The sequence below is a fragment of the Triturus cristatus genome, chromosome 5_2 (genome assembly GCF_964204655.1).
Source record: "Triturus cristatus chromosome 5_2, aTriCri1.1, whole genome shotgun sequence".
Taxonomy (NCBI): domain Eukaryota; kingdom Metazoa; phylum Chordata; class Amphibia; order Caudata; family Salamandridae; genus Triturus; species Triturus cristatus.
The window spans coordinates 506,728,831-506,749,243 of NC_140588.1; the positions used below are offsets into that span (position 1 = coordinate 506,728,831).

At 42.0% G+C, this 20,413-nt stretch overlaps 1 protein-coding gene across 3 annotated transcripts in view; it reads right to left on the bottom strand.

The window, feature by feature from the left end:
* The window catches only part of ITPRID1 (ITPR interacting domain containing 1), a 607,194-nt gene that overhangs the window by 302,532 nt on the left and 284,249 nt on the right, over positions 1-20,413 (bottom strand). For all 3 annotated transcript variants that reach the window (XM_085607528.1, XM_085607527.1, XM_085607529.1), the window contains one exon: positions 149-192. In XM_085607528.1, the coding sequence (XP_085463654.1) occupies positions 149-192 (44 nt within the window). The remainder of the gene's footprint in view (positions 1-148; positions 193-20,413) is intronic.

The following is a 20,413-nucleotide window of genomic DNA, read 5'->3' on the forward strand; positions in this document are numbered from 1 at the left end:
TTCTGTCAAGAAAACCATGCTGGAGGTATTCAAGCAGCAACAGAGACATCTCATGGCTGCACCGAGAAGCTATGCTGTATTAATACAGCGATTTAGGTAAAAAATAAAAAAGGAATAATGGAACAAAGCTCAGGGCTTATTATCTTACCTGTTTGATGTACACCCGGCGCCAGGTCTTCATTTGTAGATAGGCTGTGAAGAGAAGAAGGAAAGTGAAATATATTTCTATTGTAACTGCATAAATAACATGACCTTTTGGGCAAAAAATGTCTGTTGCTACAATACATAAACAAGCCTTTCTGTAGGGTGGCAAATGTAGGTATCATAGATCGGGTAATGTTACCAGAATGCAAAGTAAATTGGACACTGGGAAAAGGGTAGAGTTTCCAGGAAAATGCTATTTTTAAGGCCACCCCACATCTTTTAGTCTTGGTAATCAGAAAGGGAAAGGAAGTGGGTCAATGGAGTCAATCCCACCAATGACATTATTGTACACACGTTGTAACTGTAAAATGCACAACTGGGAGCCTGTGCACGGCTCGATCTAGAGTCAGATACATGAGAGAGGTCACAGCTGGATGCCTAACAAGGGCCGGTGCTTCTTTAGGGAAAAGTAGCCTCAACGGACAAGAAAGGCCTGAAAAATATTTAAAGGGACAGGGAGCACTCCAAACGTAAAATACATTGTTGCCTGGAACAATGAACAACCTTATATTTTACTTGAACCTACCTAAACTGAATGCAGCATAGGGTGGGGGCAATATAAATGTATTTAGCTTTCTTCTTGTTTGCGTTTCACTAAGTAAGGGATGCTTTGAACAGTGAAAAGATTCTAAGATGCACATCCCTTCTTTCAATAGCAGGTGTTCTCTGTACGAGTAACATCTCACAGTCAGCGAAAGCAAGCTTCGAACTCTACGATCACTGAGAGACACAAACTTCGTTCTGAAAGAGGAATTTGCACAACGATTTCCACGAAAATAAAAAAAAGAACTTTTCGTGTTCTCGTCCATCTTGTGAGCATCAAGACTTGTCGTGACTATTTCAAGGAACGCGGAAACATAATGCAATCACCCCCCCAAGGAGGAAGTTTTGTGGAAAATCTCTATTAAAAAAAAAGTCTCGCAGCCGCAATGGAAGCTAACATTCCATTGAGAGGTCAAACTGCTGTGGTAGGAATGAGGAAGCATTGGGGCAGGTTCACAAAAGTATTTAAGTGGAGGCTTTTGTGAATCGGCCTGCTCACGCTCAAATACCTGTTAGTAAAAGTACAAAGAGGGCAAAGTCGTCTCTATTTTAACTAATTGTATATGATTATTACCCAAACATTTCCATTTTAAAAGGTTAGGGACCAAGTCACAAAGGCATGTGAAAGTATATAAAGTAATAAAGACCTGCTTTATGTACTCCAAAAGGAAGCGTGAGCAAGGCCCATTGTGAATAGTTGGGTTTTCACATACCCGGTAACCCTTGAAATGTGGGCCCAGAGTTACTAATGCTTAGCTCTGAGTTTGTGTAACTGTGTTAATGCTGAACAGAGCGTTGTGGTGGCATTAACTTTCCAATATAAATCAGGCTTTTAGTTGGGAAGTTGGCCAAAGTAATGACTACTTTGCATTAAGGGGGCCTTACTTGGGTGGTGCATAGCCACTTCCATGCAACCACCTATGGGTTTTGGGGCAAATCTACTAAAAACTGTAGACAAGGATTTGCATGAAAACCTCTTGCCTTCTTGAGACAGGCATAACGGAAGAGAAATATTTTAGTTTCTTCATACTTTTCAAACTTTGCTTGTGTGCAGCATTGCACGGCACGCATACAAAGTAGGAAAATAGTGAAGCATAGCTTTTGTACTAGAAGGTTACCCTTCCAGTACAAAACCTACGCATTGGCACATGCCAGCCTAAAGTGCACCAGTCATGGGGCAGATAAAACAGTGCTGTTAGACCTGGCTTTTCCAGCGGGTTTATCCCCAGACTTTTTGCTTTTGGGACTCCTGTCTTTTACCCTGTTTTTACTCTGGGCACTTTACCACTGCACTGCTAATCAGTGCTAAAGTGCATATGCTCTCTGTGTAAATTGTTATTATGGATTGGTGTTACCATGATTGGCATGTTTGACTTACTACTAAGTCCCTAGTACTGTGCATTGTATGTGCCCAGGACCTGTAAATCAAATGCTGCTAGTGGGCCTGCAGCACTGACTGTGCCACCCACACAAGCAACATTTCAAAGAGTTCTCAGGCCTGCCATCGCAGTGTCTGCATGCAGTTTTTACTGCCACACCAACCTGGCAAGTGCACCCATTTGCCAGGCCTTAACCTTCCCTTTTATTACATATGAGTCACCCCTGCATGTGAAAGGTAGGATATGTACTGGTGTGTGCGACATGTCCTGATAGTGAAATACAGTGTATTTTGTTTTTTACTATTGAAAGGCTATCTGTCCCATAGAATAGAATGGGAGATTAATTATAACATCTTATAAGTATAACTTCCCATTGGGACAAGATAGAAAGATAGAGTTTAGTATGCCTGAACTCAGAATATAAAAATGCTTCTTTTAGTAAAGATGATTTTTACATTGTGTGTTTGAAAATAGCACTTTTAGAAAGTGGGTATTTTCTTGCTTAGCCATCCTGTGTGCTTCTGCTGGTTTGTAGAGTGACCTGGGCTGGGAATGTGCATCCACTGTTGACAGCCACTGGGGGGGGGGATTAGATGTGTCCTGCCTCTCCTGGATGAGTCAAAGCTAGGCTGAATAGACCTGGGCTGCATTTAGAGTAGAGGTAGGAAATTTCCTTGGACCTGAGTAGGCCTGGTCAGCCTTACACAATGCTGTCTCCACCTCCTACTGGGAAGCTGAACCAGAGAGGACAGAACTGGTTTTGACTGAAAACAGGGCCTCTCTGCTACTAGAGAACAAAGACAAATGGTATATAAATATTGGGGCCCTGACCAAAGAACTTTAGTATACTTCTGGACTCAAGAGGAACCTCTGCCAAGGCGAAGAGCTGGGAAAACTGAAGGAGACGTACTGCCCCTTTGCTGAGTGCTATCTGGGGTTGGCCTGCAGTGGCTGTTTCTGCAAGGAGATGATAAAGGCTTTGCTCTGTGCTGTATATCCTACTTGAAAAAGATCTCCAAGGGCTTGAAGTAGAGCTTGCCTCCTGGTCTGAAGTCTCAAGGACACAAAGACTTCACCACCAGCTCCCCAGAACTTTCTTGCTGTGAGTTCCGACCTACCAAGAGGTGCCTGTCCTGGTGTGGGCCTCTGGAGGTTGTTCCTGCTGCTGAGAGTTGGGAATAGAGAAGCAACACATCCGCACCCGTTCCCGACACATCACTGCTGTGCTGCTGAAGAAACCGATGCAAAGCCTACCCACGGCTTTAGAAATCGCCACACGCCAAATCTCATGCAACGATCTCCGAAGTCTGAGATCCCTGCATCGATTCCGAAGCAGGCCGTGCTATGCGACTGCAAGAACCAACGCATCGTGAGACTGCAGCTGGAGAGATCAATGCAGCTCCGGTGCCCCCGCATCGAGAACCGATGCATCCCCGAGTCCCCACACATCATACCGTGGCGCCAACTCTACAACAACGCTGGGGCTGCAGTAAGAATGCGACGCATCACCTTCCCGCACAGAAAGAAACCAACGCATCACCTTTGCCTGTGTCCTAGAGGATTGAATACTACAATTCTGAAGCAGGTATTTAGGACTCACACAATAGAGGAACAAACCATCCTTATGTCTTTGTTCACTTTCAGCATTGAGAAGGGACCTAAGGGACCTCTAGTGGATCCAACCTGCATTGGCTTATCAGGCACCTCAGATGAAGGAACAACTGTCTCAGTCAATCTAAAAAACCCAGGAAGAAGGAGTAGAAGTGAACCTTTGGTTTCTCTGTTTTTCCATCCTCCTTTCCTTAAGTCATTGTTCAGGATGTTTGTGAGAGAAGATTGAGGAGCTTCTGCATAGGATGCCCTGGGTGAGATGTCTCAGGGAAAATCTGACGTACTCACCTATTGCACTTAGTTTTGCAAGCTTGCTGCTGAGACCACCTGGGTGGAACACACTGAGGTGGCTTTATTCTGTAGAGGGCTAAAGGAGGAGTTAAAGGATGAGCTGGCAAGAGTTCCCTGAGCTTACTCATTTTTTTGAACTTGTAGATGAGGTGCTCTTGATTAAACTTTTGATGCTGCATAAATACATTAGACATTACCTTTTAGTTAAGCCTATCTTAATAGCTACCCAAGGGTTGAGTTCAGTTTAATTTTGTGACTTTAAGGGTTTACCCTGACAAGGGTTGAGGTTATGACTTGAGGTGGGTACTCCTCCACTCAACAAATACTCCAATTTCTTATAACCAGCAAAACCTGAACATTTAATTACAGGAACTGAACACAGTAGGAAACCAAAAAATCCTGTGCTGGGGAAATTTGGACAGCAATAATAAACAAAGACATGCATAGCCTTATTTTCCCATTCACTAGTCAAAGATGAATACACCAGGGAAGCACCATAAAAGATGGTCTTCGCTGAGACTTCATGCTGGTCACCTCACAACAAGCAAGCTTAAGAGGTGACCAAAAATATAGGGTTCTGCTTGGTGGAAAGAAGGTTGTTCTTTTTTTCAATAGCAATGGGCTGCCTTAGAGAAAACAAGTTAGTGAGCTGGCCCTAGCATCCCTTGTCCCTGTCAATTGAGATGTCATTAGTGATGTCATCAAAGATGAGTGATGTAATATATGAGAGCATAAGCAGTACATGGCACGTGCACAAGTTATAGTTAGCTCAGTAAATTCAGTAGCTCAGTAAACTATAACTGGCAAATTTCAGTGTTTTTTTGTTTTAAAATATTATTACAAATGTCTTTTAATGTAAAATCAGATATTATTACCATACCTAACTATAACATCACTTTATTTTTTTCATTAAACTTCTAAGGTTTGTTTTTTATCATAACTACCCTAAATATTATACAACTTTAACCCTTGCTATTTCATCGAGTTTCAGTAAAAAAACATGTTTTTTTATAATATTCTCAGAACTTCCTTTCTAAGCATACCTTTTGTATGTTGCCTATTGGGTCCATGCATGGTCTAATTGTCTGACATGCACTTCGGCCGGACACCCCTCCTCCCTGGCTGCAACATCACATCCCATGGCACACGCTTGGTAGTTTGGTGCAACAGGAGTAGATGAACCGATCCGCAAGCAAAAAAAAAGGGAAATTATAACCCAAATTCTCTGTTCAAGGATAGAGGCCGAGGCTACTTGATACCAGAAAGCCTAGGTCTGATTGGGAGCAGCAAATAACAGGTGCTGGTATTTAAGGTCACATGGCTTTGAATTGGATGAGTTTTAGAGGAAAACAGAGTACCTTGGGGTGTCTGAAGTACTCACCTTGCCTGCCTTGGGGAAGAGCAGCGGGCCCCTAGCAAGCTGGCTGACACGGTTGGAGTACCACAGGTAAGACAAAGCCAAGGCTTCCTTCGACTCCCTTTGAATTCAGATTGATGCATTAACTCCATTCTCCCTGAGTGCTTGAGTATGCTGAGGTATAATTTGGGACTCAATTCAGTGGGTTTTCTATGGAAAAGTTTGGACTGCTGCATTACGGAAAAGAGTCTAGACCAGGAGTTTGGTAACCACACAAAATACTTTTTCAACTCTGCCCAAAGGTAAGTTGAACCTTTCTAAAAAAACAAACGGAGAAAACAGCCTTGAAGTGGAAGCTGAAGTTAATCATATAGAAACACTAGAAACCTTCTTCTCTCGTTAGTCCTTGATCTCCCTGAGCCCTCCTTGATCAGTGAGGACTGAGCTCCCTTGACCATTAAGAATACTAGGGCTACCCAAGAATATGGGCTTACATAGGGCAAGGACAATAATCAATGGCAGGCCCTTCTGAACCAAATTAGAGATAGCCAACCCCCAAGAAAAGCACTGGGAAGGAGCATGGAGGGGGATCCAAGATAAAGGTTGTAACAAGAATCTCATGGGTATTTTGAGGGCGAAGGGTCCACCCGCAATAAAAATGCCACAGGCTTTCCAATGGCAGCAGTCCCAATCTCTGCTGTCCCTCAGCAAAACCAAATTCTGGTGGGTGCGGATACGTTTTTTCAGTTTTTTAAATAACTAGGTAAAGCTGCCACAATACCTAAGCCTGACGAAGGAAACGGCTTAGTGTTTGGGGCCCAACCAGCTAATCTGTTAAGAGACCAAAGTTCATTTCAATTAAATAAATCCTGAAACTGCAACAATCAACTTTGAATCAGAAATTGTTGCAGAAGGGCATGCCCCCTGGAAAGGTTTCTTCTTGCTGATGTAGCTGGTTAAAGAAAATATTGAGAACTGTTCAGCGGATACTAAGATTGTGTACTAATTAATGATTATCCTGGCTCAAGTGCAGGAGGTTACAGCCTGTCAAAACACTTTAGCGCATACTTTGGCTGTCCAGATGGTAGAAACTGAAAAGAGCCTTAAGACTTTGGGGGCACAATTGGAAAGTTTGATGGCTACAAGATCAGATCAGATTGAAGATACCCAAAGTGCACTGTCTAGAAAGAATTCAATTCTACAAAAGGAACTTGCCTCTGTTAAACAACAGCTGGAAGACCAAGAAAATCATATGAGGAGGTCCAACCTTAGAGTTGTCAGTATACCTGAAAGGGAGGAGGGCAAAGTTGTGTCAGCTTTTATATATATTTATATGACTTGATAGATACCTGCCATTTGATGGGAAATACAGTGGACCTGACAATAGCACGTGCACATAGGATACCGTTCCAAGAGTACCCAGATAATGTCACCCTAGTACTATGCTGGTGAACTTTGGGGACTATAGAATCTGGAAAAAGGTGTTCAATAGTGATATAAAACATAAAGGTAATAAAATCAGAGACAGGGTTTGCAATACATGTTTTCCCTGGCATGTCATATGAGACTTCAAAGCGACTAAGGGAATTTCAAAAAATGCAATCTTTATTTCAAGCTGCCGGTGGTCAAACCAGGATCTTACAACTCACCAGACTTAGAACTTTATTTAAGGGAGAATTCAAGGTTTTTAATGCTATTCAGTCCCGCACAAAAATATATGCATGAAATTCAGACCAAAGAGAAATGATAGGTTATTGGCTAAATGTATCTGTTGGAACTATAATTCTTAAAAGAGAAAATAATGAATTGTAGTATTTGCCTGGCTTAGTCTAAAGATTGGTCGGAGGTAGTCCAGGCCAGTAGGGGCCAGAGTAAGGTGCAAGCACCGCACTGTTTGCAGGAAGAGGGTGAGGTCATGACAGGGCGACATTGTAGTATTAGAGGGGTTCAGGGCATGGGGGAGTGGATGGGTGAGGGCTTTGATGGAACAATCAGTGACAGGCACAGGTCTGTGGGCCTGGGTAAGTGAGGGGCTCCATTAGTCCTTATGAGGGGCTGGGGTGAGTATTTGAAGGGGGAAAAATGGTTTCTTGCAGCGATGGGTTAACCCAATCAAACAAAGTAGGGAGCACAAATGAGGCAGATGTTGGGCACCTGCTGAAGCTTTTGATTTTGGAAATCTTATATATTTAGTGGGACTGCAGGCTGGAATTGCAGGGTAGTCTCTGTTAATGTCAACAGCTCAAAAAACCCTCACAAATGCCGAGCAGTTATGGATTGGCTTCTTGAGCAGAAGGCCTCTTTGGTTTTACTTAAAGAAACTCATATTAGGAAATCTAGAATGTCTTCAGTTAACTGGTCTCCTTTCCAATTATTATGTTATTCATCAACATCAGCCTCTCCTAGAGGAGTGGTTTTTCTTTTTCGTAGGAGGGTCAAGGGTCGGGTGGTACAGGTGGCATTGGATAGATTTGGTAGATGGATGGTGGCAGAAATTCATATTAACAATTGAGAGATATTCCATAGCATCAAATTATGGTTCAACTCTACATGATCCTCAGTCACTATACGAATTGTGTCTTTAGTTGACAAATCATTCCAAGAATATGATAATAGTTTGAGAATTTAATTTTGCTAATAAACCAGGCATTGACATAAGTAGGGGAGCTATCCCTCAGCGCAAACCTTAGATGGCAAGGGCAACAAAGGGGACTATGGAGGAGCATAGTCTGTTTGATCCTTGGTGAGAGAGTAACCCATTGGCAAGGTAGCATACCTTCTTTTCCTTGCATTATTGCTCTGCCTTGAGGATAGACTGTTTTCTCACATCTAAGTATATTCAAATTGTTGCCTCTTCAATTATATCAAATTCTTTATCGACCACACTGTTATTAGTTTAAATATGCGTTTTCCCAACAATTCTGCCATGCCCAAGTGCTGATCTTGAAACAGAGCGTTACTCACTGATGAATCTTTTATCTAACAAATGAAGGTGCAAGCTATTCTGTGTTTTGAGGAAAATCAACACTCTTCTTCTTTAGAAAATATCTGGTTAACATTTAAGGCAAATATGAAAGGGCAGAGTATCACTTTTCAAACCCATTCTAATAAGTTAGTGAAAATCATTTTAGCGCGCTGCCTGACTATCTCCATCAGGCTAAGGTAAATCTTCCCCATGTAGGTAACTCGTTACATTTGAAGGAGAGAGAGCTGGTGAAGCATAAGCTACAGCAATTTTTGGTGGAAAAGCAACTTATAAACAGCAGACCTTATGGGCAAAAATGATGCGAGGAAGTCGAAGTAAGTGAGAGGCTGCTAAGTCAGAGCACAAAAAGCTACAAATTTCAAAGATAAGATCCGGGGTCCATCAAAGAGTACTTTGCTAGGGGGGGCTCTTTAATTGAAGAAGTATTCCATCACCATTTTGTAACTATATACACAGCTGACCAACCCCTAGGCAAGGGTAATTTCCTGGGCTTTCTTGATAGGATTTGCCTCCAAAAGTTGCCTACTTAGGCAGCACAAAATCTTGTTCAGCCCTATACTATGATCAGAGATAGAGGCTGTGGTTGGAGGTTTGCCAGGGGGAAGTCATCAGGAGAGGATTCATGAGAGTGATATCAGATCATTATCCCAGAAATAAAAGACCCCATTATGGCCCTGTTTAATAATATATTGCCCTCTTTATGAGCCCCTGGTCTGTTCTTTATGCTAGAGTGTGGAAGTGGAAGCGACAGTTTGGTACTCTTTCCAAATTCTCAAGGTTCTCTGGTTACAGAGTCAACATCTCCAAAACTGAGATTTTCCTTTTCAAAACAGATGCAACAGCTCTTCCCCAAGATCTGCAGAGTATTTTTCAGCAAAAGTGAGGTATTTGGGTATACAAGTCTCTGAAAGATTTATAAAATTTAAACTACCCTGCCTTACTTGTCAAGATACAGAATATGTTGGATTGTGTGGGAAGATGCCGATCTCTATAATTAGGAGAGTGGCATTAGTTAAAATGCGTATTTTGCCGCTTATAAACTTTTTCTTTACATCAATTCCCTGTGTGTTATGTAACAATTTCTTTCAATGGCTCAATGGGCTAATAAGTATTTTTATTTGGAACAGAGCAGCCCAAGAATCAGCGTAAAGAAGTTGATCCTCTCTACTCAAAAATGAGGTTTATCCCTCCCAGGCTGGAAAGTATATTATTGTGTGGCCAATTTAAAAATAGTTCTAGGTATGTTGATTTGGCTAAATGTAAGACTTTTGACAATTCTTTTCTATGGACCATGTATAAAGGAGCTTTATTTCGCTAAGATCCCAATCTCCTTCAAGAAAGGAACAACAAAATATAAGATATTGCACGTTTCTGGCTTTCAACACTAAACAGAAACAAATATTTCAAAGGTTACGAATCCTCAGCATCCATGCAGAAAGTCTTGTTAAACGTTTGTGCCTCGACGAACTGTTAGGGGAGCTGCTAAATTAGAGAAGTGCAATTTGGGGAAAGTCAGGGAGTGGATGGTAAACAAAGCTCTGACTTACTGGGAAGCAGCCCATTTCTGTCTCGTGATGACCTGTGTGCAAACTAGGTTGGCATATCTGCAGTTCAAATGTATTTTAAGGAAACATCAACCTTTGCAAATTGAAATAACCCAGGAGGAGATTGTCCAGTCCTTTTTCAAGCTATGGGTGGTTATATAAAACAGGGACATCAGGTATAGTGGTTAGGTTCAGGAATGGTATGTTATACCCCTGCTCTGTTACATAAGTGGAAATCAAATATATCTGAGAAGTGTCCTAGATGTTCGGAGCATGGTAGCTAGATTCATATTATCTGGGAATGTAACAGGGTGAACACTTTCTGGGAGGGGGTTCTGAGGTGTATGTGGGTCTTCTTGAGGACAATATATTTGAATGCAGTATTATTAGGCTGCTGAGGAATTTGGGTATCAGTCAAGCTCAGGCACTCTGCTGGTGGTTCATCGCAATGTCAGTGGCAAGGCCAATAATTACTGCTCTTTGGAAATCAGCTGAACCAGCTTTGCTGCAAGCGTGGTTCAAGAAAATAAATAATGTTTACTCTAAGGAGTTGGTGTTTGCAAAATGTATACGTAAAGGAAGAAGTTTTTCAAAGTTTGGAAGTATTCTGCTCCATTCATTTTGAGCTGAAGTAGTGGGGAAATAAGATTTTAGAGGTTGAGACTGGACTCACTGAACTAGATCACTGCAGCTCTATATTGAAACAATGTATTTTTGCAACGTTTATTTACATCTCAAGCACTTTAGAAAGTGGTTATTATGAAAATTAGGCTGGAATCAATTTCGAACAGTTTGAGTGTAGGTAACAAGCGCATCCTGTGTGTCTGAACATATCTCATTTGAATTTAATTGTGAAATATATATATGCACTTGGCGCTTTGCACAGTGCACCTTGGAAACTGCCCAGCTGGCACTTTAGATATTATGCATCAGGAATTGCACACATTAATCATATGCTTTGGAATTTAATTTGAATGTTACTGTGAAATATATCTGTTCTTTCTGCCTTGCACTTTTGAAAATTGTACAGTTGGTGCTTTAGACAACATGCTTCAGAAAGAGGATGCACTAAGAAGTTTTTCAGTCTCCTTAAATGTTATCATCGTTTGTGCGGTACTGTTTTTTATGCTGCAAGAAACCAAAAATAAAACATAAAAATTCATTTTTTTTAAAAGAGCATACCTTTTAACCATCAGCAATATAATGTTGGATAAACCCATGCCCTAAGCCCAACCCCCTCAGGTACCCAACCCACCATTGTACATGACAAAAGGCTGTGTCCAGAGTGGGGTTGGCAGCAGGGCCTGGCCTGCAGTCAGGCCCTAAACCCAACCACCCACCACGCAGTCCTTTGGTCCCGTGTAGTATTGAGTTGTTCACAGGACCTGGTCTTTAGAAAGGCCCTATATCAAGCCCCAGTAGACAGCCAACCCTCCGTCATCAGTCAACACACCACTGCTGACCAATCTTCCAGTTTGTGCAACCCCACATGATATCAACCCCCTTATTTCATTTTTTTTCATGGTGCCATGGAACTCCGGTTGGGCCACAAGGGAGGGCCATGCTTGGCCTCGCTACATTCCTGAGGTACCTCACAGAGGCCTTGCGGGGTTGCACTAGAGTACTACAGGACCTTCACCACAATTTTTGCGGTCAGGGCCAAGGGCCAGGGGGGTAAGATGCCCTCACCCAGCCCCTTATAGTTTATTAAATTCAGGACATGGGGACTGAGTCCCTTCCCCTGTAATGTTATGGTCTACCAAAACCTGGCTAACGGGATAAAAGCACTCACGGCTAATCAGAATGCTCTACTTTTGAATTTTCAGTACTCCTGTGAGACCAACCATCCAGGTATCGCTATTCCTGTTTAGTCTAATTTCTCAAACATGGCTGAACAGATTTCCACCACACCACAAAAAGCACACTTTCTGAAAAAGGTTATAGCTTTCTGCTAATTTTTATGTAATTCTGTTCAGCGTTTTCTTTAAAAAATGCTTATTAAAATTTCAGTGGTAAATTGCATGGAAAAATGCATTTTGGGACCCACCTTTTTCTCAATTCCTGCTTGGTGGATCATCCTGAAAATTTCCAGGAAGGAGCTGAGGTGGATAAACTTATTTTTTTAAAGTTTTGTAGAGGTTCGCCAACTGGCACTAAAGTTAATAGCAATATTACTTATTAATATTTCAAAAAATATATCCTGTAATTTGGAGACAAATCCCATGCATGCAATCCAGCTTCTCAATGTGCTCATTAGTGGAATGTTTACATCGCTTAGAGCATTCAAAATGTACAACAGTGCATTTCGACATACATTTGGGATCACACACCCATGACCAAGGCTCGAAGTGGAGGCCAAAATGTATTGAGAAGCTAGATTGAGTGTAAATACTCATCTCCTAAAATAAAAGGTATTTTTAATTACAATGGTTTGCTTGCACCCGTTGTCAGCAGCTTTTTTAAGAAGGGCAGTGATCTAACCAACATAAGAATACTCAGTCAACGTTCAAATAAATAGATAGAGACAAGGAAGTAGAGCTAGATATGTATTTGGACAGATTTAGGTTTTTTAAACAAAATGAAAATAAAACATCTACATAAAGCTAGACAGAATCCCACCACACACATATATTGAACAATAGCTTCACATACCATCTTAATACTGGTTAATTGGTACGATTATAACAAATTACGAATACCGTACTACAGCATACTAATACAAATAAATCAAATTACAGGTATCACCACCAACATATAAATAGTTTTGAAAGAGACCATTGGCATTGGTACCAATTTTGCAGAAATTTGACTCATTTACTGGGAGACAACTCTTAGTACTCAATTTACTTTCATGTTTTTATAATTATTATATTCTGAGAACAGATCCTCTGTTTGGGACTAGGTCTTCAAATAATGAACAAAATGTCCGCCTTGGAGGTAAGAGGTTATGATGTTTAATATGTTATAGACAGAATAAGGGCCTAGTTTAGAGTTTGGAGGGAACTGCAAATCACTCAAGTTCTGTAGGGAATTGATTCCATCACAACAGTAGCATTGTGCAGGCCCTAGCGCACTGCCGTAGCTGTCCCCATCCATACTGGGCACCACGGTTTTCCATCCCGCGACATAGGAATTAAAATGTTGAAAAAAATCTACATTATGAGTGGGATCTGTTTCTATGAGAAATGGAAGCTGACCACAAATTTATTGGGATAAAAGTTGGATTATATTCCAGAACCAAGCCCAGTTACCGCAATGATGGCTTGCTTATGTCGTCCTTTTCTAAACCGCAGTATATCTACTTTGTAGTTTTATTTAGTCTGCCACCTTCTATTGTGTGCAGATTTAGATTCCGTATACAGGTTTTCAGATTTATTCCCTTATATAGGTACAATTCACATTGCCCTTATTTGGACATAGAAATCCGGCCCTTATTTAGACATAGTCCGTACAAACCAAATACGTGCATGGCCACCTACATCTGTCCATCCAGCCTTTAGGAATTTCCCTCAGCTTGAATATTGATTTCTCCAAGAACTCATTAAGTATGCATGAACATCTATTCCTTAGGAGTTCATTCATGACGTTCCTCTGCCCGACTTTTACGTCAATACTGGCATTCCTAGACACCTTTAAGGTATAAATATACCAGCACTTGCCCTGGCAAATTGCGGTTCCCGGAGGATTCGATCCAACCCAGACTACGGGGTTCGCCATGGCAAGTTCGGAAGGTGATCGAGTTCCAGCCTGATGCACTGACCTGACGCTGCCATCCTCCTCGCAGAGAATCCAGCTCCAGTGCTCTCTGACTTCCCTTGCGGGGGTTAGACTATCGAGTCCAGAAAAGAGATTCCAACCTCTCTCATTCTAAGGTATGGAGCTGACTAGAACTTAGAGAAACTTTTGGCAACTCTTGGCTAAACTAAAATATAGCTAGCTATACTTTAGAAACAGCACCTACTTCACGCCTCGTACTGCACTTAGGTTAGGTACACTGGGGTAGAACAATTTAGAAGCATCAGATGAGTATCACATTTTAGAATTATGTTATTTATGTATGTATTTTGATTAATATATGTCATAGCTACAAACCATGCTATTGCAGTATTATTTTATCTTACTGCTAACCTCGTACATATTGTACTTCACAGTCTGTCTTACGATTGTAGCAATTCATATCTCTTGCATGAGAAATAAGACTGTTCAATAAACCCTTTTATTGAAACGCCTGCCTCTCTATTTCTGTGCAACTCTGTAGAAACTAAGCATGCACGATTGACTGAGTGAAACGTTTATCTATTGTTTCCACGATTCTGAGACTGTTACGATTTTAAAGGGAAACAAAGTTGTCATGCTTATGCGGTTGTCAGAGACTAATCCCTTCTTGTATATTCGAGAAGTTTCTAGTGACCTCTGAGTTAGCTGGCACACACAAGTAATTAAGTTTAATATACTCGATAGAGACATACTGACTTTAGTCCTATGTCAAATCTATAGTGTATGTTATTCCAATGTGCAGAGCCTATCAGGGATATAGGAGCTACACTACATGGCGCCCAACGGTTTGGTAAGGCACTAATTTAACGCTAGATACTGAAGTAACTCGTCGTGCTTTTCTCAGAGACCCTCTACTCTTAAAACTCCATAAGACGTCTGGAGTAGGTAGGGATAATATCCGCCATAGCTGAGTAGGACGAAAGTCCTATGTATTAGCTGTTTGGTCTTGTTCAACGTTGAAAGGATAGGGCCCGATTCACAGAATTAATTTAAGACAAAATCCTAAACTTACTACTTTTGGTATTCACAGAATGCACTTACTACTTTTGGTATTCACAGAATGCACTTACGACTTTTGGTATTCACAGAATGGATTTACGACTACTAACTTTACGTCCGCACTCGGGCCGGAAATTCCGGCCCGGAGGTGAAGCCTACGGCCCGGAGGCGGAGCTTCCGACCCGGAGGCGGAGCTTCCGACCCGGAGGCGGGGCTTCCGGGCCAGAGGCGGAGCTTCCGGGCCAGAGGCTGAGCTTCCGGCCCGGAGGTGGGGATTCCGGCCAGTGGCGGAGATTTAGCCATGGCCAAAATCTCCACCTCTGGGCCGGAAGCTCCGCCTCCGGCCCGGAAGCCCCGCCTCCGGCCCGGAAGCCCTGCTTCCGGCCCGGAAGCCCCGCCTGCAGGCCGGAAGCTCCACCTCCGGGCTGGAAGCCCCGCCTCCGGGCCAGAATTTCCGGCCCGAGTGCGGACGTAAAGTTAGTAGTCGTAAATCCATTCTGTGAATAGCAAAAGTAGTAAGTTTATTCTGTGAATCACAAAAGTAGTAAGTTCATTCTGTGAATACCAGAAGTAGTAAGTGCATTCTGTGAATACCAAAATGGTACTAAGTTTAGGATTTTGTCTTAAGTTAGTTCTGTGAATCGGGCCCATAGTGTTCCAAAATATTGTGCACCTTATCTTTTTTCCCTTGAAACTTGCTCTGCATTTTTCATTTCAACATGTCCATAAACGGCACAAACACCGATAGGTGGAGTTGCGGCTGACCAGGTCGCAGCAGCTTTTAATCGTTCAGGTTTTCAAGAAACCGACGAGGATGCTATAATCATCCATCCAAATTTAAGGAGAGCCATCACTCTAAAACGTATAAAACATGGTCTGACACCAAGAGGTGGTAGAGCAGTTTTCGTGATAGAGGCACATGAATCTCACCAGACAGAGGTATTCTCTTCATGGAAAGAATTCCCAGAATCAAATCCAGTAACACACCTATTTCACTTCTACAAAGAAGATGTACCACCTGAGGAATATATTCCTTTCGAGAATATTGAAATTCCACTCACATACCAGGAGCATGAGCTCTGGTTTAAAGGCACCCTAAAACATTACATTCACATTACCAGGCTCGGTCCACTAGGTAGACCACGGGCAACATGGCCGGTTTTAGCCAGCTACACACCTGACCCTGACATTGAATCAATGTCAGACGAGGAATTACTTTAAAATATACAAAAGCTAATCGAGCTATACAGTTAAACCACAACTGTCTGAAAGTCCTGATAAGGTCTTTCCTAAAAACACTCCTACCTCTTCTAAAAAGAAGTGGGAAAATAGCAAACAGGATTCCAAAGAGAAGCGTTCTCATCCCCGAGGCAGGTCTCCTCCATAGAAGAAGCCCTCTGAAAGGAGGTACAACCTCAGGAATAGAGATCATTTGAGAAAACCTGACAGATATCAAGATAATGATACATGTTCCTCTCGTACCTTTCAGATATCGTCACAGACATCCGAAAGAAGAGGACGGTCAGAAAACAAGGAAGAACGCGTGAAGTCCAAAGATGATCAACACGTTCAGAAAAATAAAGCAGAACCTCAATTCTCCAAGAAAAAGGTAGCAGGTCTAAAGATCAGACATGCCGAGAATACTGAGAACCCAACTCAGGAATGGAGAATGGGCCCAGACCATGCTGGACAGTGCAGCAGAAGTTACAATAGCTCACCAGAACCTGAAGGGACTTCTGGAGACAGTGGCTTGAATGAAGACATACAAGTTGAGACTGTAGACACCAGGGTTAGTTCTCCACATAGGTTATATGAAATAACACTCCGGATGGAGGGAGACATACCAAGAAAAGTGAAAGGACTCTTTTGGGAGCATCTTTCAAAGGGTTATGATATACTTCTAGCAGAACAGCACTGGCCACCAGAGTTTGTCAGGGAGTGCCCACATGGCGAGGACATCATTATGCCTGCCTTCTCTAACCATGTTCCAGTACATTTAAAATATACTTATGCCAGGAAATGGGCAGTGGCCCAAGCCCCAGCATTATACAAAAATCATGTAGGATGGGATGAGGACTCACCTCACCATAAAATCCAGTTGAAAAATCAACCGACTGCACAAAGGCAGTACCCAGTTAAGCAAGAAGCTAAAAAACAGGTCAGGGAGATCTTAGATCAACTTGAATATCAGGGGGTGATTGAAACATGCACCTCATCAATGAACATTCCTTTGTTTCCTGTCTCCAAACCAGACAATACATATTGTCTAGTTTTGGACTACAGACACTTAAATTCTCGATGCAAAACATTTATAGTGCATAATGAACATGGTACAGAATTAATGAGTAACATTGTGCATAAAAAATATAAAACCACATTAGACATTTCAAAGGGTTTCTTTTGTCAAAATATTGCACCAGAAAGCAGATATTTGACCGCTTTCTCAATAATGAGGACCCAGGGTCAATTCTGTCGACTGCCCCAGGGATTCAAAAACAGCCCGGGGTCATTCTCAGCAAGGGTAACAGAGATACTATAAACTTATGATGACGAGGCATTGTCATTTGTCGATGATATATATCTGACAGACGATGACCTGGATAGGCACTTGAACAGGGTGAGCACCATAATATTGGGCTTCGCCTCCGAGGTTTACAAATTCAACTTTAAAAAGTCAAGAATTGCCCACCCCACGTCCTGTTCCTAGGATATGAACTATCAAGTGAAGGCAAAAGCCTGGCAGCCAACTTTTTAGAAAAGTGTGAGCTGCTCTAACTGCCAAAAACGCTGTAAAATTTACAGTCGATTCTAGGTTTCCTGAATTTTGCAAGAACTTACATTTTAAATTACGCAGAAAGGGTTAAACCTCTCTACGAATTAATCAAATCTGATTTTAAAATCACAAATTGGACACAAAAACACAGAGAAATGTTGCGTTCATTACAAACAGACATTTTAGCAATGAAACACTTGCAGACACATGTAAACGTATGCAACTTAGTGATCCGAATAATTCCGGGTCAATGCGGATTCACCTACTTAACTTTTAACGAAGGTGAAAAAGTACCATTTGCATACAAATCCCACTTGTATACACAAGCAGAAATTAAATTCACTTCTACAGACAAAATTCTGACAGCAGTTCAAACCGCTGTAGCAAAAGAAAGAGCCCTAGCACAGGGGAAATGCTTTATGGTTGTGACTCCTGCACCAGCCCTAGAGGCAGTTACAAAGGCTAGCATTCCAAATGCAAAAGCTTTACATCCGAGATGGATACAATGGGTTAATTCTCTTGCTGCAACTTGAATACGTTTTTGATCCATATTTAAAAACACAAGCATTCCTGCAATATGAACACGAATGTCCTCTGCCTACTGAAATTCTCCCTCTTGACCAGTACGAATTTATAATTTATACTGACGGATCTTCACAACCAGTTACGGGGACTAAACAAGCTTACAGTGCAGCGTGTGCTATCGTTAAAGGTCGCATGCGAGATGGCAAATTCAGACCAATGGTCACAAAAACCCAATCTCTAGGAGATTGTACAGCTCAGCAAGCTGAACTACAAGCATTTAAGATGGCACTTGAAAATACAGATCGCGAATTCCCCACACTCATAGTGTGCGATTCTTTTTACTGTGTTCAATCTTACAATTAATATTTACAGAATTGGATTCAAAATGGTTTAAAAGATGCAAAAGGTGGCACAATCAAGCACAAATTGCTTTGGGAACAAGTAGTTCAGTTGCGAAACAGACTACAGAAGACTCTCGTGATACACACGCTGAGTCACCAACGAGATGGCGTTCACGTTGAAGGGAATTCATTGGCTGATGAAGCCGCGAAAGGGGCTGTGCAAATGGCTTCCGTAGCTGCAATCACTTGTTCAAAAACAAAAATAGACAGCGAAATAATGCTGGCTGTCAATGCATCAAGCAAAGGCAGCGGTGCGGCATTACCTAATAATTTTCCACTCAAATCCTCATATATAATTGATGCAAATGGCGTTCCGTTTGCTCGAATCCCTGGAGTGGGGAATAGAGTAATTCCAAACAGGGAACGTAGAGCAGCTTGATTTACGAAGCGCATCTGGGAGAGGGTCTGATACATCAGGGGATCTCAAAGACAATTTTAGAACTAAAAGAGATGTACTGGTGGCCAGGGATGAATACTTTCATTCACATCTTCATTAATAACCGCATAGACTGCAATAGAGATCGCAGTACAGCATGCCACCAGATACCTGACTACAACATAGCCAGCCCAGTTCAGACACCATTATTAGACAGTATTAGACTATCTACGTGCAGGCGTCCTCTTGGACAAATGCAATCCCAGAAACACTAAGTCTAGGTTCCTATAGATGTGGCCTCAGCGCTCCGCTGATGCTCGAACTGTTAGATTTGTGAGTCTTTATTGGCACATATGCAATAGGCACACTACATTTTGACCAGGGTCCTGCTTTTAGCTCTAGGGCTTACAAAGAAGCCATGGCCAGTCTGGGCGTAGCATTGCGGTATTCTTCTCCATTCCATCCTGAGGGAAATTCTGTTGTGGAAAGAAAAAAACGGGATATAAAGCAGTCTATAACAGCTAGGGTATTAGGTTCGGGTGATGGGTGGGTCAAACATTTATATGGGGTCCAGCATGCAAAAAACAACTTGCCAAGAAGTTCTCTAGGGGGTGTCACTCCATATGAGGTCCTGTTTGGGACTAGAATGTTGGTTCCGGACTTAGATATGAAAGGCACAGTGGTGGAAAACAAACAATTTGATATCAAAGATCGTTTGGCTGTTTTACAGCACTTAAATGAACTTAGAACGCAACATAGCAACGTGGTCCTGAAGCCAACCACCACTGGGAAAAATCCGGCCATCCCAGCAAGGCCTGTCTGGATCCCAAAGCCTGGGGATCTGGTCAGAGAAAAGATCGCGGACAAGAAGGAATTTGGACCTTCTTACAGACCAGTACCTGTCCTAGCAATCCACGGCTCAAGAACAGTACTTTTGCCGCCCCTTGCTGGTAAAAAGGAGAAAAGATTTGTGTCCATCGACCTGATCAAACCACACTATGTGGCCGATACAGAACAGTAGGCCAAGTGGACTCCGCCACTGTAGCAGACGCACTCCTCTAGCTACAATCCAAGTGGTTCAAACTGAGAAACTCATCACCTTTGAAGATTCGACAGTAAGAAATAGAGGACTAAGCAACAATGCTATGGACCTTGTACCTCTTGAGACCCAAATAACAGTTCGTCCAGATACACCTATTTACAACTAAGTAACAAGTGATGAACTGTTCCAGCAATTTCATCAAATACGGATGCAATTCCAACCACTGACAGAACTGCTTCTGGCTATTTCATTAATTTTTATAAGTTTTCTGAGGATCCCAGCGAGCCTGAAACAAAGCCAGCTCAAAGAACTTTCAAAGAACAAGCAACAGACTTTTTTCATCTACTAAAATATACTTATCTGGTTTCACCATGGATTGAACTATGGATTGTTTTGGGAATATTCTTCTTTCTACTTTGGTTAGCATTGGTAATAACTCTAGGTATGCTGATTAATGGAAGATAAATTCAAATGGACACAGCAAGTAAAAGAGTGACCATACTTCTCCAGCCACACAAATCATCCCATTGTGAAGCAAGAGACTTGTCAGCAGTGAACATCACAGCGATTCCTATACCAGATGGTATAGTTTGGGACAGAACCGA